This window comes from Monodon monoceros, unplaced genomic scaffold (assembly GCF_005190385.1).
Source record: "Monodon monoceros isolate NGI ecotype Baffin Bay Population unplaced genomic scaffold, NGI_Narwhal_1 Super_Scaffold_11, whole genome shotgun sequence".
In the NCBI taxonomy this organism is placed as follows: domain Eukaryota; kingdom Metazoa; phylum Chordata; class Mammalia; order Artiodactyla; family Monodontidae; genus Monodon; species Monodon monoceros.
The window spans coordinates 66337518-66358439 of NW_021703767.1; the positions used below are offsets into that span (position 1 = coordinate 66337518).

General features: G+C 39.5%; 1 protein-coding gene across 1 annotated transcript; it reads left to right on the plus strand.

Annotated features, from left to right (window-relative positions):
• Positions 1-13466: 13466 nt before the first annotated feature.
• NDUFB4 (NADH:ubiquinone oxidoreductase subunit B4) lies at positions 13467-19771 on the plus strand. Its single transcript, XM_029215138.1, has 3 exons — positions 13467-13666; positions 18267-18413; positions 19640-19771. Exons 1-3 carry the CDS (start codon positions 13487-13489, stop codon positions 19700-19702), a joined length of 390 nt encoding a protein of 129 aa, XP_029070971.1. The 5' UTR covers positions 13467-13486; the 3' UTR covers positions 19703-19771.
• Positions 19772-20922: the final 1151 nt, after the last annotated feature.

Genomic DNA, 20922 nt, shown 5'->3' on the forward strand with positions numbered 1-20922 from the left:
TACAACAAATGCTGAAGGAACTTCTCTAAGTGGGAAACACAAGAGAAGAAAAGGACCTACAAAAACAAACCCATAACAATTAAGAAAATTGTCATAGGAACATACATATCGATAATTACCTTAAACGTGAATGGATTAAATGCTCCAACCAAAAGACACAGGCTTGCTGAATGGACACAAAAACAAGACCCATATATATGCTGTCTACAAGAGACCCACTTCAGACCTAGAGACACATACAGACTGAAAGTGAGGGGATCGAAAAAGATATTCCGTGCAAATGGAAATCAGAAGAAAGCTGGAGTAGCAATACTCTTATCAGATAAAATAGACTCCAAAGAATGCTACAAGAGACAAGGAAGGACACTACATAATGATCAAGGGATCAATCCAAGAAGAAGATATAACAATTATAAATATATATGCACCCAATATAGGAGCACCTCAATACATAAGGCAACTGCTAACAGCTATAAAAGAGGAAATCAACAGTAACACAGTAATAGTGGGGGACTTTAACACCTCACTTATGCCAATGGACAAATCATCCAAAATGAAAATAAGTAAGGAAGCAGGAGCTTTAAATGACACAATAGACGAGACACATTTAATTGATATTTATAGGACATTCCATCCCAAAACAGCAGATTACACTTTTTCTCAAGTGCACACGGAACATTCTCCAGGATAGATCACATCTTGGGTCACAAATCAAGCCTCAGTAAATTTAAGAAAATTGAAATCATATCAAGCATCTTTTCTGACCACAACACTATGAGATTAGAAATGAATTACAGGGAAAAAAACGTAAAAAACACAAACACATGAAGGCTAAACAGTATGTTACTAAACAACCAAGAGATCACTGAAGAAATCAAAGAGGAAATCAAAAAATACCTGGAGACAAATGACAATGAAAACACGACGATCCAAAACCTATGGTATGTAGCAAAAGCAGTTCTAAAGGGAAGTTTATAGCTATATAAGCCTACCTCAAGAAACAAGAAAAATCTCAAATAAACAATCTAACCTTACCTAAAGGAACTAGAGAAAGAACAAACAAAACCCAAAGTTAGCAGAAGGAAAGAAATCATAAAGATCAGAGCAGAAATAAATGAAAGAGAAACAAAGAAAACAATAGCAAAGATCAATAAAACTAAAAGCTGGTTCTTTGAGAAGATAAACAAAATTGATAAACCATTAGGCCAGACTCATCAAGAAAAAGAGGGAGAGGACTCAAATCAGTAAAATTAGAAATGAAAAAGGAGAAGTTACAACAGACACCACAGAAATACAAAGCATCCTAAGACATTTCTCCAAAGAAGACATACAGATGGCCAAGACGCACATGAAAAGCTGCTCAACATCACTAATTATTAGAGAAATGCAAATCAAAACTACAATGAGGTATCACCTCACACCAGTTAGAATGGGCATCATCAGAAAATCTACAAACAACAAATGCTGGAGAGGGTGTGGAGAAAAGGGAACCCTCTTGCATTGTTGGTGGGAATGTAAATTGATACAGCCACTATGGAGAACAGTATGGAGGGTCCTTAAAGAACTAAAAATAGAATTACCATATGACCCAGCAATCCCACTACTGGGCATATACCCAGAGAAAACCATAAATCAAAAAGACACATGCACCCCAATGTTCATTGCAGCACTGTTTACAATAGCCAGGTCATGGAAGCAACCTAAATGCCCATCGACAGAAGAATGGATAAAGAAGATGTGGTACATATATACAATGGACTATTACTCAGCCATAAAAAGGAATGAAATTGGGTCATTTGTTGAGACGTGGATGGATCAAGAGACTGTCATACAGAGTGAAGTAAGCCAGAAAGAGAAAAACAAATATCGTATATTAACGCATATATGTGGAACCTAGAAAAACAGTACAGATGAACCGGTTTGCAGGGCAGAAATAGAGACACAGATGTAGAGAACAAATGTATGGACACCAAGGGGGGAAAGAGGCTGGGAGGTGGGGGTGGTGGTGTGCTGAATTTGGAGATTGGGATTGACATGTATACACTGATGTGTATTAAATTGATGACTAATAAGAATCTGCTGTTTAAAAATATAAATAAAACAAAATTCCAAAAAAAGCAAATAACTCCATGAATAAATGTAAAATGTTTAGAAAATTAGGGTTTATTTAAGTACTTATTTATAGTTTCTTTTTTTTTTTAAACCAACTTTAAGTTGGAATACAGGAGATAAGTAAATTATAATTACTTCCTCTTGTTGGAATTTTATGTATCCATAATATTATGGATATTATTATCCATAATAAAGACTAAAGAAAAATGCTTACATAAAATCTTAAGTGAAAAAACAGCATACAGTATATCTATAGCATGATTACAATGTTTTAAAAACATCCCCTGCATGGAACAAAGTTTGAAAAAAATGACAAAAAATCTTGTGATTGTCCTGAGGTTGTAGAAATACAGATTCTTAAAAATATTTTGGGGCTTCCCTGGTGGTGCAGTGGTTGAGAGTCCACCTGCTGATGCGGGGGACATGGGTTCGTGCCCCGGTCCGGGAAGATCCTGCATGCCGGGTTGCAGTTGGGCCTGTGAGCCATGGTCGCTGAGCCTGCGCGTCCGGAGCCTTGCTCCGCAACGGGAGAGGCCACAACAGTGAGAGGCCCGCAAAAAAAAAAAAATTTTTTTTGATTTTTCTTTCTATCTTAAAATTTTCCTATAATGAAATGTATTTGGAATGGAAAAAATGTTAAAAAATAAACCAAAGAACTATATAAAAAACTATATATAAAACTATCCATGTTTAATCCAGGGTAATGAAGATGCTAATAGGAATAAAAGAAGCTAAAGATATTTAGTTTCGTGTTGAGAACATAAATATAATTTGGCAGGAAATTTGAGCAAGTGATGGTAAGTTATATCTTAGCTGCCCTCAGCCATTTACAAGTGAAGTAACCTCATCACTGGGCCTCCATACATTTTGCTTGATCAAGGTGACTATAAAACATTGAGAAGATCTGTTCACCTGAAGATCACACTAATGGTAACAGAATATATTGCTAGCAATAGGTCTCTCTCTAGACCTCAGGAGCTTAAATTTGTATGCCAACATTTTTCGTTAGCCATCTCGCTGGCATTTTTTTTTTTTTTGAAAATGATGGGGGTAGGAGTTTATTAATTAATTAATTAATTATTGCTGTGTTGGGTCTTCGTTTCTGTGTGAGGGCTTTCTCTAGTTGTGGCAAGTGGGGGCCACTCTTCGTCGCGGTGCATGGGCCTCTCACTATTGCGGCCTCTCTTGTTGCGCACAGGGCTCCAGACGTGCAAGCTCAGTAGTTGTGGCTCACGGGCCTAGTTGCTCCGCGGCATGTGGGATCTTCCCAGACCAGGGCTCAAACCCGTGTCCCCTGCATTATCAGGCAGATTCTCAACCACTGCGCCACCAGAGAAGCCCTTGCTGGAACTTTTAAGAAGTCATAAGAGTTAGACTCTGTTTCAGGGGCCCTGACAGTCTTTCAAGGGCCAGACTGATGCTGCATTTTAGAAAGCTAGAGTCTACCTGGGCAAAAATGTGGACTATATCTTTTAGCTGGAGAGAGAACTTCTCTCCAAGACTATTAAACCAAAGCTGTACTGCACCCACCCACAATATCTACAGAGCTCTTTCCCAGCAAGGAGTAGTTCCTGCTAGGTGACTCCAAAATTGAAACATTGGCTGTCATTTGGAAACATGAAATTTAGTCGCTTTCTTGAAGAGGCTTTTACTAAAGCCTAAGAAAAGATACATGAACAATTTCATTATAATCTAATCAGGACTAGAGCGGGCTGTGCACAGGTTCTGAGCCAGGCTCTTCAGGGGACGTGTAGAACAGGAAACCAAACTTGTTCTTAAAGAGAGGGAGAGAAAAACAACCATAACATTGCCTGTGATAACAAGTAGAATTAAAAAAGTAGTAAACATACTTAAGGAAGAGAAAAATCACTTCTACTTGGATGTTTTATGGAAAGGTTTCCAGAAAATTGGACATTTGATGTGGACTTTGATGGACATATTTCAGTCGGCCACAGACAGCAGGGAGGGCACAGAGTGGCACTGATGGAGGGAATAATATCATCAAGCAAAGGAAAAAGTGAAAAAGGGGCAACGTTTTCTGTTCCAAATTTTTTAAAAATGCAAGAGGCTCTATAAACCAAGGCCCCTAGGAGTTGTGGCTCAGTCTATGGCTGTGCTTTGTTTTGCTGAGCATAGACTCAGAGGCAGGTAGAGGATGAGGTAGCTTGGCTAGAGGGGCTCCCAGAGCAGACTTTGCAGGGGGAAAAAGAAGAGGGATGAGACACCTCCAAGCTGTTGTAGAAATAAGAACTAGGGGGGAAAGCAGAGATGTTAAAAGGGCATTGTTGGGCTTCCCTGGTGGCGCAGTGGTTGAGAGTCCGCCTGCCAATGCAGGGGACACGGGTTCGTGCCCCAGTCCGGGAAGATCCCACATGCCCGCGGAGCGGGTAGGCCCGTGAGCCATGGCCGCTGAGCCTGCGCGTCCAGAGCCTGTGCTCCGCAACGGGAGAGGCCACAACAGTGACAGGCCCGCGTACGGCAAAAAAAAAAAAAAAAAAAAAAAGGGCATTGTTAGGGTATTTTGCTTTGTGATGTACCCCCTCCTCTGTAACTACACAAAATCTTCAGTAAAAGTCTACATTACTGGACAATGGTTTTTTACTTGAATTTTTAATTTGGGGTTGGGGGCACAAGGGGGAGAGGTGATGAGTATGGCGTATGGGGTGGAAGTGAGGATGGGATGAAAGCAGAGGCAGCAAGAAGGGTGTAGGCATGTTCGGTTAATATATTCTCTTTGAAGTGAAGAAAGACAACTGGTCATTTATTCATTCATCACTGCTATGATGTGCCAGGCACTGTGCTAGTGTTGGAATGGAGGCTGAGACAAGCCTGATGTAGTCCTGATCTTCAAAGAGCCTACATTCTTATGTGGGGGGTGAGGAGAGACAGGGATTAACTAAATAGTACAAAATGTGAAGTTAGGATTGTAGTTAGTGCTGTAAAGGAGAGGTCTATAGTGCTATGAAAGCTGATAGGAGAATTTGACCTTGTTGGTTACTTACGGAAATATAGAATTGAGTGAGTTCTGAAGGATGAATAGGAGTGTAGAGTATAATGTTTAAGGCAGAGTGAAAAGTAGGTGCAAAGGCCCTGTGGAAGGAAAGAACTGAAGAGAGGCCAGTGTGGCTGGAGCACAGACAGTGATAGGGAAGCATGGAGCCAAGTGTAGCTGAAGAGGTAGGGAGCAGACCTCACTGGATCTTGAAGTTATGCAAGACTTTAATTAGGAGAGATAGGACAACAGATATTTTAAAAGGTCACTCTGGCTGCTGTGTGGGAAAAAAAAAAATGGAAGTGTGGCAAGTGTGCACATATAAGAAAACCAACTAGGAGGCTATTGCCTTTCCCAAGCAAAAGATGATGGTAGGGCAGAACTTTATCCCAAGAAGAAAGCATGACATAGCCTCAGCTAAGAGTATTAACCCTCTTTTATGTTAAATTGACAACTTGCAAGAAAATGTCACCTTACACTTTGTAGGAAACTTATTGTTCCTTTCAAGTACAAATATGTCCTTATGTAAGTGACTTTAGTAGTAAGAACAGATATATGACTAGGATGAAAAGACTGTCTCTGAAGAAGAAGAATGCAAAATGTAATATTCATAAGCTTTTGTTTAGGTCTACATGACAGATGTGTTTCTAAGTGTACTGTATATTTTAAGCAGAAATCTTTCTTTTTTCCTGGTTGGTTTGTATACAGCTCAATAAGTGGATGGAGTGAGCGAACCATTATGTGTGAACTGCTTTGTCTTTATGGTAAAAACAATTCACAGATGCATGCACATCAAAATGTTTTCATACCACCTTCAATTCACCCTGTGTATTCTAATTTCGCTCAAGGAGAAATGAACAAACCACAATGGCATTGGAAGATTATAACACAACTCTATGTTAGAAATAGACCAAGTAGACAAAGATGAATAAAGATATGAGAGATCCAAAGCACACAATTAACAAGCTTGATCTAACCTTGCACTCAATGAATACAGAATATACATTCTTTTAAAGCTCACATGGAACTATTATAAAAATGACTATGTATACACAGGAAATATAGCCAATATTTTATAATAACCTTTATAAATGGAATATAACCTTTAAAATAAATGGAATATAACCTTTAAAAATTGTGAATCACTATACTCTACACCTGTAACTTATATAATATTGTACAGCAACTATACTTCAATTAAAAAATGACTGTGTGGGACTTCCCTGGTGGTGCAGTGGTTAGGAATCCGCCTGCCAATGCAGGGGACGCAGGTTTGATCCCTAGTCCAGGAAGATCCCACATGCCGTGGAGCAACTAAGCCTGTGTGCCACAACTACTGAGCCTGTGCTCTAGAGCCCGCGAGCCACAACTACTGAAGCCCGCACACCTAGAGCCCGTGCGCTGCAACGAGAGATGCCACTGCAATGAGAAGCCCACGCACTGCTTCAAAGAGTAGCCCCCACTCGCCGCAACTAGAGAAAGCTTGTGTGCAGCAATGAAGATCCAACCCAGCCAAAAATAAAAAAATAATAATAATCATAAATTTTTAAAAATCACTAAAAAAAATGACTGTGTGATTACAAGGGTGTGTTCACTTTGTAATAACTCATTGAACAGCATATGTACGATTAATGCATTTTTCTATATGTCGGTTACATTTAAAAAAAAATGGTGTGTTAAAAACAAAACAAACTGAACAAAAAACTCATCACATATGAAGTCCCAAAGGGCTAATATACAAAGTTCTCTGACAATAATGCTGTTAAACTAGAAATTAACATTAAAAAGATAGACAAAACAAAACATCTTTTGCATTTCTAAATAACTAATGGGTTGAGGAAAAAAACATAATGGAAATTATGAAATACTCAGAGCTACATGACAATGAAAATACTAATAAAAGCTTGTGGAGATGTAGCTAAAATGAAAATGTACAGAATTACATGCATAAAAATTATAAAACACATATAAACAAAAATAAATGAGATAAGCATTCTGCTTAAGAAGCTGGAAGAAGAACATTGGAGTACTCTCAAGAAAAATAGAAGAAAAAAGTATAAGAGGAAAAATTACTGATTAGAGATAATTTTAAAAATTAAAAATAGGTTCTTGAAAAGATAAGGTAGACAGAACTCTAGCAGCATTGAGGAAGAAAAATAAGGAGCAATAAATAAACAGTAATAGAAGCAAAAAGAGGATCATAATTATAAAAGACAATGGAGACTGAAAAGATCATAAGATGAGAAACTCTATGGCAATAAGTTTAAAGAAAGATATTTGAGAAAATGTAAATTACAATAAATGATTCCAGAAGAAAACCTGAACAAACCAACAATCATTACAGAAATTGAATTGATAGCCAAAAGTCTCTCTTGAAAAAATATAGAAGACTCAGACAGTTTTATTAGATAATTTACTAAGCTTTCAAGAATTATAGTTCCTGTCTTGTACAAACCGTTTTGGAGAGTTAAAAAAAAAAAAAAGAAGGAAATCTATCCAACTCATTTCGTTTAAATATATTACCAAAAGTACATAAGAACAAAATAAGAGCCAATTCATTTGTAAACATAAATAGTAAAATTCTATAAAAAATGCTCATAAATTTAATTCATCAATATATTGAAAAATACATGACCATGAAGTAGAGTTACTTCCAGAATGCAAAATGACAATACATCAGAAAAACCTACCGAGGTTCTCTGTCTTTTTTAACAAATTAACAGAGAAAAAAACATATAGATCAAGAAATGTGGGCTTCCCTGGTGGCGCGGTGGTTGAGAGTCCGCCTGCTGATGCAGGGGGCATGGGTTCGTGCCCCGGTCCGGGGGGATCCCACATGCCGCGGAGCGGCTGGGCCCGTGAGCCATGGCCGCTGAGCCTGCGTGTCCGGAGCCTGTGCTCCGCAGCGGGAGAGGCCACAGCAGTGAGAGGCCCGCGTACCACAAAAAAAAAAAAAAAAAAAGAAATGTGGAAATAGCATTTGATCAATTAAACAATCATTCATTATTTTAAAAAACTTTTGGCAAGAAATAAAAGGGAACTTTATTAACCTGATAGAGCGCTTCTACCAACCCCACGGCAAACATATTTAATGGTGAACTAACAGAAGATTTCCTATTAGGACTGGGAACAAGATAGGATTTTACTATTATATTGTCCTGAGGTCCTAGCTAATGCAATAAGAGAGAAAAAAAGAAGTATAAAACTTGGAACAGAAAAGGCAAGACTGCTATTTTCACAAGATATGACTGACTACACAGAACAATTGAAAAGAATATATAGAAAAGCTAATAGGACTGGTAAAAAGTTCAATAAAGATACTGGTTCCAAGATTAGCATACCAACATCACATCAATAATATTACCATATACCAGCAATAACCATTTAGAAAATATAATAGGAAAAATAAACAATTAACAATAGCAATGAAATCTATAATGTAGCAGGAGTTAATCTAAAAGAAGAGGCCAGAATTCTTTATAGAGAAAGTTACAAAACATGATTGAAGGAAATAAAAGACCTAACTAATGAATGGGAAGATACAATATTATAAGGATGTTTGTTCTCAGGTCAAGCTATAACTTTAGTGCAATTCCAATAAAAATCCCAATGGATTATTTTTTTTCATGGAACTTGATAGCTTAATACTAAAATTCTTCTGAAAGAGAAAAGGAAAAAAAAGTTGCTAAGACAATTGTGAACTATAATAAAATGGAGAGATTTGCCTCATGAAATATCAAGACTTATTAAAAAGCTATGGTAGAAACAAGTAGAAAGTGATGTATGTTTGTAAGAGGCTGTGTAGTCTCAAAGTGTCTTCTGGATACAATCTGCTTCTGAAGATAGTAGTTCTATGTGAGTCTTTTCCAAATACCATAAGCTTCTTTGACCTAGGTGTATCTGTTAGGGATACAGAAAAACAGTTGTGTAATCTTGACTACATGACTAATTTGGACAGTGCCCAAGTCAAAGAGCCACAGATGAGTTGGATACAATGAAAGCCAACCTCCCATGTAATGCTTTGGGGCATTCTAAATTGAATAGTGTCAAACTGACTCAATAATATCCTTTTTTAAAGGAAGAGTTAACACTAGGTAATAAACAAAGGGAAAGTGGGATCCGTGAGCTTAGGTGAGACTCTGAAAACTCTGGAGTATTTTTCTTATTCTCCCTTGGAACTGCTGTTCGTTTCAGTTTTGGAAGACAAGTTCCCAGGGTAGCTATGCGAAACAAGAGATGACTTTCCTTGCTACCCCCATGTTCCTGGATCTCCTTGCAAATAAATTAATTCACGAGGCACTCTGAGTCTCTTCCTTGCAGCCTTAACAAGACTGACAAACAGGAAGATCCAGGTTTGATGGGAATTGAAGTTTATATAATTTGGGGGAGAAGGAGGGGAGAAAAAAATCTTTGAGAAAAAAAGATTCAATGATGACTAGAAGAACATTCTACAAATTAGCTTCTAGTTCTGTTTATTTCAAACCTTGTTCTCTTCCTCTACCCTCATTATTTCCAGGGCCAGGCTTCACAGGACAAGTTTATATCACAATACAAACTCTGATCCTGAACCTTCATGGCACACTAGGTGATGGCAGTGTCCCTGGAAGCCATCCTGTACCTGGATGGCTAGCAATAACTTAACTCCATCTGGCATAGATGTGAATCAAATAAATATATCTTACTAAACCCCAACTTTTGTTGGTAAGATCCCCCAAATATCTAAGGCCACCACAATACCACCCAACAGGAGAAAAATGTGATAGAAGGGGGAAGTCAGAGAGGAGAGACACAGCAGTCTTAGGCAATTGTGATTCAAATAGCTTACATTTTCTAATTTTACAAAAACAGAATGACCATGCGAACACATTTTTAGGGTCCTTACCAGGGTAGTGGAGAGGGCTCCTGTAAAGAGGGGACCTTTTGTTAGCTTGAGAGTATATCCTTTGCTAACATTCAATGTTAGGACAAGATTTTAAAAAATAATAGTAATAGAGAATACTCACTAAATGTCAAATGCTGTTAATCACTGATTAATTAAATCTCTGGGCATTGGGTTTATTTTCAACCCAAAGTGAAGAGTTTATTCCCAAATATACATATGATCCTACTCAATTAAGAGAAGGAATGTTCTTCATATTGTTGCAAGCTGGAACTTATCTGCTTCTTACAGTTTCTGTATTCACCTGTCCGTCTTCTGTTCCCTGAAACCCTGCCCCATTTATATAGCTTAACCACCCCTGCATATATGCACTTCTCTCCTTCTACACTTCACCACTTCATCCCCCCTCTTCCGACCAAGTACAGATACATGTATTTAGTCCCTGTAATCCAATAAATTCTCATAAATTCTATTAGGAGATTTCTTAGAGAAGTAAAAGTCTTCAAAACATGAAATATACATTGATGATATGACCACCTGTGAAACCGCTGCTCACTGAAATTATTCCATCTGCTAACCCTAGTGCCTACATTCACCCCATCAAAGTCTTGGTCATCCATTTGGAAATAACCAGTTCTCAAATGCAATAGAAATCTATTGCAAATCTTGCAAAAGATGTGGAATTTCATGAAATTGATGAAAGTGATGTTGGTGAACTGCTAGATCCACATGCAAAGTTACTAATACAGGAGGATCTTACAGCTGGACCAGGTAACAAATGAAAAAGAGAAAAATGAATAAGAATGATGATAACATCAGCGCTTCAGAAGGAAATAATCTGGTTTCAAAGGACAAAGCCCTCCAGCACTTTTGCAAATATAACCCTGCTGCAAAAAATCAAATGCAGTGAAGCATAATGAGCTACATAAAAATAATGTCCCCACAAATTAACACCTGATTTATCAGAATTAGCACACAGTTGTAATTGTGACCTAAGATGTATTAAATACAAGATAAATTCATTTTCATAATTTATCGGTTGCACCGTTTCAAGCTAAAGTCCCAATCAAGTCTTTTTCTTTCACTATAGAATCTAGGTCTCCATCTTAAATAGATTCATTCTAAGATAGCCTTTTCTGGGTAAAGGAAGACCTCTTATATTCATCTCTATGTTCCCCAAACATGCAATATTGTAAGAATCCCTTCAAGAAATTGTAAAAAATACTGACTCCTGGGTTTCCCTGAAGACCAGTTCTGAATCTACAAGAGCAGAACAAAACCTAGGACTTCATATTTTTAACAGTTATCTGAAGGGATCCTTATGATAATTAAGCAAATGTGCAGGAACTTCCCTGGTGGCGCAGTGGTTAAGAGTCCACATGCCAACGCAGGGGACACGGGTTCGAGCCGTGGTCAGGGAAGATCCCATGTGCTGTGGAGCAACTAAGCCCGCGAGCCACAACTACTGAGCCTGTGCTCTAGAGCCCATGAGCCACAACTACTGAGCCCACGTGCCACAACTACTGAGCCCACGTGCCACAACTACTGAGGCCCACGTGCCTAGAGCCCACGCTCTGCAACAAGAGAAGCCACCACAGTGAGAAGCCAATGCACCACAACAAAGAGTAGACCCCACTCGCCGCGAAACCAGACAAAAACCTTCGTGCACAGCAACAAAGACTCAACGCGGCCAAAAATAAATAAATAAATAAATAAATGACCTCATTAAAAAAAAAAAGCAAATGTGGAGATAATCCCCTTAACTCATCCAAAACGAAATGATGAAGTTTCTTCTCTCTGTCTCTCTCTCTCCCTCTCTTAAACTTAGTCCTTTTTTTTTTTAACTTTGTCGGTTGGCTTGTACTCAATGTACTCCTTTCTTTTTTCTTTTCTTTTCTTTTTTAACATGCCCTTCTTCCTTGATCAGTGTCTAATCTATTAACAAAAGGTTTTTGAAACTATCAAAGTAGTCTTTAGAATTTTCAACTTGCTCCTGCTTTTCATTTTATTTTCTTAATATGTTTAAACACCTCAGAAAAAAACAGAACTTTTCCCCCCCACTCCTTTAAAATGGAGTGTGAGTGATTTGTCTCAAGTTTCTTTTTTCTATATTCCCTCAGCCTGCATTCTCCTGAGCCCACTTTGCTACTATATTCATTTGATCATTAAACTGCTTTGCAAATATTATCATATTCTGTCTGTTCTTTCTGTACTGCCTGACTGTCAGCTTCTCAGAGACAAACATCTTGTCCTTCATTTCTTCTGTTGTTTCCCCCACTGAGCCTGGAAGATTGACTGACTAGTGTGCAGTGTGCTTCATGCGGCGAGTGCTTAATAAATATTTTAAAACAGTATTAAAATGTTGAGTAAATTTGACAGTAGGTAGTGCTGCTACTCATCACTTGAAGCGCCAACACTTTCTAGGTCCCTTCTCTGCCTAGTAACCATTTCCCAACATACCTACATGTCCCCAGACGCTTCACCCAAGCTGATCCAGCATTCCCTGAGTTATGGAAATACTGTTTACATGTTTTCCCCTAAGGAGTGTCTGACTGGTACCCAAAGACCCTGCCATACAATTTGAAGTTGCCCTTTTTCTGTGGTGATAGTGGGGAAAGGAGAAGGACAGTAGAGGTGGAGAAGGTTTCCTTTTAGGTTACACTCCTTGTTTCCCAAAATTATCTTTCACAGCAAGACACAGTGCCCTTATTTTCATATCTCTAAGGATGTTTTTTATTCTTAGCACCTGAAGAGTGCTAGGGATTTTACATAAGAGGTTTTAGTATTTTAACCAAGATATTGTTTCTTTGCGAGGTTTATACAATACCATTTTTTTCTGACCTATAGTCAGGCAGGGAACACTTCTAACATCATTCTCCTATTAAACATTATTTCATGCCAATGAAAAATACTCTTCTGCTTATGTTGTATGGATCTAATATGGTAACGCACAGAAAAGCTAATTTTCTTTTTCTTGGAAGAGAAATTGTGCCTTGCAAAGTATGTTGGCATCTATTAATTATTTATTTTAATCCTCACAACAGTTTTGCTACGTGGATAGAATAGGGGTCATAATCTCCAGGATAAGGAAGAGGAAACTCCGAGAAGTTAAGTGACATGTCGCAAGTCGCAGAGATGAACCCACACTGAATCAGAATTCCACAGTCAATCCCATTTTCAGTCTCTGCCAGCTCAACTTCACATAATAAGCTCTGTATTTCAGTAGGGATAAGGCTGCTAGGAAGAAACAACAAGCGTTAGATTTGGAGGGGGGTAGGGGAAGGAGGGGTGTGGGGGAAGGCGAGGAAAGTACCTTGAGCCTGCGCAGGTCGCCACTAGGGGGCCAGGACCGTGAGGAAGGTTGAGGAAAGAGGCTGAACTTCTTACTAAACTCCATCTTCAACCTCTGGCTAACGCGCAGGCGCACTGCCTCAGGACGAAGGTCAGACTGAAGAGGGCGGGCCTCGGACCGCGCAGGCGCAGTTGTGCGCCGGGGCGCCAAGATGTCGTTCCCCGAGCACAAGACGTCGCGCCTGGCGACCCTGCCCACTACCCTCAACCCAGCTGAATACGACATATCTCCGGAAACTCGGAAGGCACAAGCCGAGCGTTTGGCCATAAGATCCCGGCTTAAACGGGAGTACCTGCTTCAGTACAACGACCCCAGCCGTCATGGGGTCATCGTGAGTGAGGGGCCAGCGGGTGGGAATCGAGGGGCCAGAGTCGGGACGGTCCCGTCGGGCTGGGCAGCTCAGACCTGACAAGGGGAATCACGCCGCGGAGCGGTCACCGTTCCCGAAGAGTATTTTAGACACGGATCCTCTTCCAGGCCCAGAGAGCAGGCCAGTTCATTAGCCCTTTGACCTTGGGTAGAGAGCTCGGTGGTATAGAGGACGGGTTCTGGATTCACACCATGCTGGGTTTGAGTCTTGGCTTGATCACTTCCCGCCTGAGTGATTTTGAAAAAGTTGTTCAACTCTGTTGCTTAGCCTCGGTTTTTCCTGTCTGAAAAATGGGGATAATATAGTACTTGCTATCTTATGAGGCTGTTAGGAGGATTAAATGAGATAAGGCACGTGACCGGCCAGCACAGTGCCTGGCTTGTGATGAGTGTTCAGGAAATATGGGGGGGGGGTGTGTGTATTTTTTTTAAAGATGTTTTCCACTTTTCAGTTCACATTTATAGCAATACTGCTCTCGTCTGAAGGGAATATAGTGATTTTTCGGTTTATATCTTTTAAAGACCCAAACACCCTACAGCTTGCTGAAGCTTTGGGCTTTGGAGTCAAACGCCAAGGCGCTATGTACTAGCAAACTATATGACTTTGTGCAATATCCCTAAGCCTTCTGAACGTTAGTTTTCTAATTTTCATATATGGAAATGGTAGTACATTCTTTATAGAATCGTTGTGAGGTTAAATGAGATAGTCTGTGTAACATTCCCGGCACATAATACATGCACAGTAAACTGATAGCTATTATTATTTAAGAAGTGTGCTTTTAGATTAAAAAAGAAAAAAGACTTTTCTCAACAGTTGCATTGGTGTTCTGTAGGAATGTTAGGAAGTTGTGAGAATTGAAAGAAACTTACAGTGTGCCAGGCACTATTGAAACTCTTTCTGAATGATATTCAAATATCACAGCTATTCAAAGAGTTAAGCTCTATTACTATCCCCATTTTACAGATGAGAAAGACTACATGGGAAGGACAAGTATGTCATAGAGAGATATACGTTAGCAAGTGATAGAGCAGAATTTGAACCGTAGTCTGTATAACCCAAAGCATCTCTTAACCATTTGGCTATATTGTCTTCAGCCAGAACCTCATTTACTTGGGAGAAGGTGAGGACAGAGACATTGATTGTATACAGATTGGGTTTGATGTGCTAGATAGTAAGATGTAGTAAAAAAAAAAAAAAAAAAGAGAGAGAGAGACTTTGAGTCAGACAGAGCTGAGGTTTAAACTCCAGATTTTCTTTTTTCCAGTTCTGTGACCCAGGGCAGTTATAGTTTTGCTGTGTAAAACAGGTTTTACACCAGCCTCACTGGTTGTTCTGTTAAGTAAATGAGGGCCTGACAATTATATATTGAGCAATACGTGGAAATTCTTTGCCTAATGTCTAAGAATGATTGATTTAGTGAATAAGTAATTGCTCAGGGTCCTCTTTTAGATACTGCAGTAACAGTGGAGAACAAAACAGGCAAAGACTCCTGTCCTCATAAAGCTTTCTTTCCAGAGGGAAGACAAGTAATAAGTTAAAAAATTAAATCATTTAGTATGTTAAGTAATGGGAAGTGATAAGAAGAAAAATAAAGCAAGGAAGGGGAGTAGGAGTGTGTGTATGTAGTAGAGAGGGAAAGCAGCTGCAGTTTTAGAAAGGCACAGGGAAAGGCCTCACTTGGAAGGTGACATTGAAGATCTCAGAGAAGTGAGGGGAGGGAGCTAGCCATTCAGCTCTCTGGGAAAGTAGCATTTTAGTCAGAGGGGACAGCAAATACGAGGGTCCTTCGACAGGAGTGTGCCTGGTTAATTCCCAAAATACTGAAAAGACCATTGTGTCTAACATGGAGAAAGGTGAGGGCAGAGTAGGAAGAGATGAGATGGGAAAGTTACCTGGGACTAGATCACACCAAGCCTCATAGGCCATTGAAAGAACTTTTCTGAGTCGGGTGTCCCATAATTAGGACTTACATTTTTTTTTTTTTTGCGATACGCGGGCCTCTCACTGTTGTGGCCTCTCCCGTTGCGGAGCACAGGCTCCAGACGCGCAGGCTCAGCGGCCATGGCTCACGGGACACGCCGCTCCGCAGCATGTGGGATCTTCCCAGACCGGGGCATGAACCCGTGTCCCCTGCATCGGCAGGCAGACTCTCAACCACTGCACTGCGCCACCAGGGAAGCCCAGGACTTACATTTTAACAACAACTCTGGCTGCTTAGTAGAAAAGAGACTATGGGGGAGCAAAAGCAGGAGCAGGGAGACTAGTTAGGACCCTTTTGCAGTAATCTAATTTCTTAGTTGATGGTGGCTACAAGGTTGGTGACAGTGGAGTTGGTAAGAAGTGGTCCATTCTGGTTATGTATTGAAAGTAGAGCCAATCAGGTTAGCTGGCAGATTGGATATGTGGTGTAAGAGAAAGAGAGGACTCAAGGATAACTCCAAGGTTTTTGACTGAAGTGGAGAATGAAGTTGCCTTTTACCAAGATAGGGAAGAGTGTGAAAGGATCAGGGATGAAGGTGGAATGGCATATTGGCAAATCAGTTTGGGATACATCATGTTTGGCATCACATTTGCCAATTAGACAATATGTCAGCATTGAGCAGGGAGTGGGATATTATGTCTGCAGTTCAGGGTACAGGTCTAGGGCTGGAGGCATAGTTTTGGGGAGTCATCAGCCTATAGGTGGATATTTAAAACCATGTGACTAGAGATTATCAAGGGAGTGAATGTAGATAGGAAAGACCCACAAGGTCTGAGGTCCTATATTAAGAGACTGGGGAGATAAGGAGGAAGAGAGCGAAAGAGACTAAGAGGGAATGGCCAAAGAGTTAGGAGGAAAGCCAAGCTGGTGTGTGCCCTTGAAGCCAAGTGAAGAAATGATTTCAAGAAGTGGTGTTCATAAGCTTCGCTGGTGGCGCAGTGGTTGAGAACCTGCCTGCCAACGCAGGGGACACAGGTTTGAGCCCTGGTCTGGGAAGATCCCACATGCCGCGGAGCAACTAAGCCCGTGCACCAAAACTACTGAGCCCATGCGCCATAACTACTGAGGCCCACGCGCCTAGAGCCCATGCTCTGCAACAAGAGAAACCACCACAATGAGAAGCCCACACACTGCAACCAAGAGTGGCCCCTGCTCGCCACAACTAGAGAAAGCCCGTGCCGCGCGCAGCAACAAAGACCCAGCGCAGCCAAAAATAAAAAAATAAAATAAATAAATTAAAAAAAAAAAGTGGTGTTCACCATATCACATGCTGCTGATAGTCCTTTGGATGTGGAGTGGTGTCAAGGAAGGAGAACTGTCTCCCACGGCAGGTGTTTTGGAACCTCTTTCAACAACAGTACCTAGTTCAATGAACTATGGTCATGGAGCTGTTGGTATTTTTATGAAATGAAATATCTGTTTCTGGAAGACAGATCTGGCAGATATTAGGTGTAGAGAGGTGACTGGTAGAGAATTCTGGCATGAGAGAGTCATTCAAATGCATTAATAGCAGGAAGGGATAGATACAAGAATAGATAGATGTATTTATCCATTCAGGTATAGAGCTCAAATGTCCCCTTGAACCTGTATCTTGTGTCTTCACCTTCTTTACTGTCTCTGCAAAGAGTTTGACAAACAGTTTGATTTAAAATGTTACTGTGAAAGATCCAGTTTAATTATTTATGTCCTACCAATCATGACTTCCTGGCGTTGGTTAAAACCTTGAATGTTCTCCTCACAGCTTAGTATTAAAGTTTTAAAGCTGATTTCATTTGCTTATTTTTATCTATCAGTTAACTGGAGCAAATAATTTTGTAAAATCATTAGGGTATTTAGCTAATTAAATTTAATTACGTATTTGGGGTAGATTTGCTATTTTTACATAGTTATTGTAGTATAAATATATTAAAATTGACAGTTACTTTTTTCTTAACCAAGACAATCTGATTATTTTTCTTTAACAACTTTGTCCTTTCAAAAAACTATTTTAATAATGTGAAATGTAATAATTTTGCTCTTAAAATACCAGCCAAGTCAGCTTAAAAAATGTAAAGTTCGGAGTTAGCCTACTTCTGTCTTCCTCTTCCTGCAGTTTATTTGTAGCCTGGAAAGACCAGTGTGGGCATAGCATTAGAAAAGGTCCTGGAAACAAAGTTCACAGTATGATAGAGCATATGAAATCTGTTTATCCTCATTGGAAATACTGTGTGGTTCTGTTTGTCATACTTCAAGAAAGACGGTGACGCCAAAAACAATCCAGAAAAGAATAGAAAAAAATGATTTAAAAAAAAGTGCCTTCTCTGACAGCTTAAAATGATCAGGATTCTTAAATCTTAAATAAATAGGAAGCTGAAGGATGATATGAGTCTTTTAAATTCTGAACAGGATCATCGGAGAATTATTCAACAGATACTGGAAATGAAAGATCTTCTTTGAAGCTATTTAGGAATATTCGGGGTATACCCTTAACTGTAGAAGAGAACAAAGGGCATCTCTTGTGCTTCTCCACAAAAGTCCTGATGAGATTGTTTCTTAGTGTAGAACTTAATTTCCTGTATCTTTTGTTTTCATTCATTTTAGGAAGATCCTGCCTTGATTCGTTGGACCTATGCAAGATCAGCAAATATCTATCCCAATTTCAGACCCACTCCCAAGACCTCACTTTTAGGAGCTCTGTTTGGAATTGGGCCCCTCCTCTTCTGGTATTATGTTTTCAAAACCGACAGAGTAAGTATTAGGACCTTGTGTTTGGTATCTGTGTGATAGGTTCCCTCTGTGCTGGCTGCAGCTCTCTCTCTTGATGATTCCCATCTTGTCTTTCTACTCTTCCTTCAGTTCCTCTTTTATCTTTATTCCTTTCCAACTGAGTTAAAACAGGAAGTTTCAATTATATGTTTAGTTTTATTGCTTTATTGTTTCAACTCATATAGAAATATACTTTCTTATAAACTACGATTGTCTCTGGGTCATTCAAATTTAATTTAATGGCTACTCTAGAATTTAAAATAATGAATTGGTCACTTTAAATATCTAAGACTTGAACTTAGCTCATGAAAGAGTTTTCCTGATGTGTTTATTTATTTATTTATTTATTTTTGTTTTCCAGGTGTGTTTTAGATTAGGTAAGGAAATTATATTGTGTATATTAAGCAAGAGAATATAGAAACAACTTAAAAAGTTAATTTCTTTTTTCTCATTGGATGTACAGAAGTTAAACTTTTCTATTCTGATTAATCTTTAGATGTTATCTTTGCAAATTTTTATATTTATTTTGTTTGCTTTTAAAAGAGATGTTTATTGGGTTAAGTATTAGCAGAATACATATATCACTTAGTATGCTCCCTGTCTGCATGAATTCCAGTTATGTTGGTCACATTTTGTGAATTAATGTTAAAATATGTTAATACTCCAACAACAGAAAAGCCAAAGCAGCCTGTGGTGGGGCTTACTGCCATCAGAGGCCTGGGTATGTGACTGCACAGAAAGCCAAGCTAATCTTTGACACTAGACCACTCTGGTACTAGGTCCCCAACCCCAGCCCCCAGGCCTCATGTTCCCATCTACACTGGAGCCCATCCATGTAGCTCTGCTTTAAACTGGCCAGTCCACTCTCCTGGAGTGTATATATTTTGATTATCTGATAAATTATTGCTTAACAGAAAGGTAGGCCACACTTACCTAGAAGGTATTTACATTTTGCTTTCAGTGTATGCTATTTAGTGGGGTAATATAATTCTACTTACTAAAATATAGGTGTTTTTCAATAGGAGTGTTTTCTTATTGTCCCTTTATTTCTTCAGATTATTACTTCCTCACTCATACTCTGTAGGCTTTAGACAATAGGGGATTGTAATTAGGCTGGGAGTGTCTCATTTCTGTTTTTCAGAGCTATACCATGAATTGTGCCAGAATGCATTGTTTTTAATGTACTTTTTTCTTTTCTGTCTATACAGGATAGGAAAGAAAAACTTATCCGGGAAGGAAAATTGGATCGAACATTTAACATCTCATATTAAGTCTGGCAATGATGACTATATGTACTGCTGTTTAAATGAATCTATTAATCATTAAAAAGATTCAACAAACATTTGCTGGACATTGTAGAATCCCTACTTTGTAAGAGTTCACAGTTTAATGAAGAAACAGATTCATGTTCATTCATTCAGTCATTCAGCAAATGAGTGTCTACTATGAGCCAGGCATTGTGCTATTGTGCTGAGAATATAGCAATCAACAGGACAACTTAGGCCCTGTGCTTAATGAGTACACACTCTGACAACTGTTCATTCAACAGTTATTATTTAAGTGCTTATTATGTATCTGGTACTACTTAAAACCTAAGCTGTCATCTGGCTCCAGCCCCAGTGGTAAATTCAGCAGAACAGTTACAACCTTGTGGTTTAAAAAAAAAAGATAGCGATTCAGGAAAGTGATGTTGGCAAGCTGATGAAGAAGCAGTTCTGTCTAGGGAGATGGCATTTGATTTAGGCTCTGAAGATCACAGGGGCTGACAGAGCAAAATAGGAGCCCAGAAGGGCAAGGTGTGTTGGCTATGGCTAGATTGGGGGCCGCTGTTGGGTGAGAAGACAGGGAGGGTGGAGGCCATGCTGAAGAACAGGTAAAATGGTATAGAGCATGGGCTTTGCAGGTCAGATCTGGGCTAGAATCTTAGCTTGAGTTTAGCAGTTGGAATACCAGGCCCCCCTCTCATCATCTATGGCCTGGAGATAGTAATGCCTACTACCTCATAAGGTCATAAAGATGAAAATGAAGTAACAGAGTATTGCTCAATAAAAGCTACCCCATGCTTTGTAGTTTAGTCTTGAAACAGTAGGGTGACAATTTCATCTATGAAGACAAAGTAAAATCAAGTGCTATAGGAAGAACAGCATGCTCTGTGGGGCTGGCTTGCATGAGTATATTGCTTTTAACTTTCAGAGCATATTCACAACTATTGTCTTATTTGATCCTTGTATGAGCCTGGAGTACCCCAAAATGCAGAGCCTGAGAGGAAAGCTTGTCTGTAGATAGTTTATGTTAGGAAGTGATCTGAAAGAACAGGTGGGAGACTGCTCAGAGTGAAACAGGTTGAGGGAAAACCCAATGCTCTATACCATTTTACCTGTGTTCTTCAGCATGGGCTCCCCCGTCCCTGTCTTCTCACCCAACAGCGGCCCCCAATCTAGCCATAGCCAACACACCTTGCCCTTTTGGGCTCCTATTTTGCTCTGTCAGC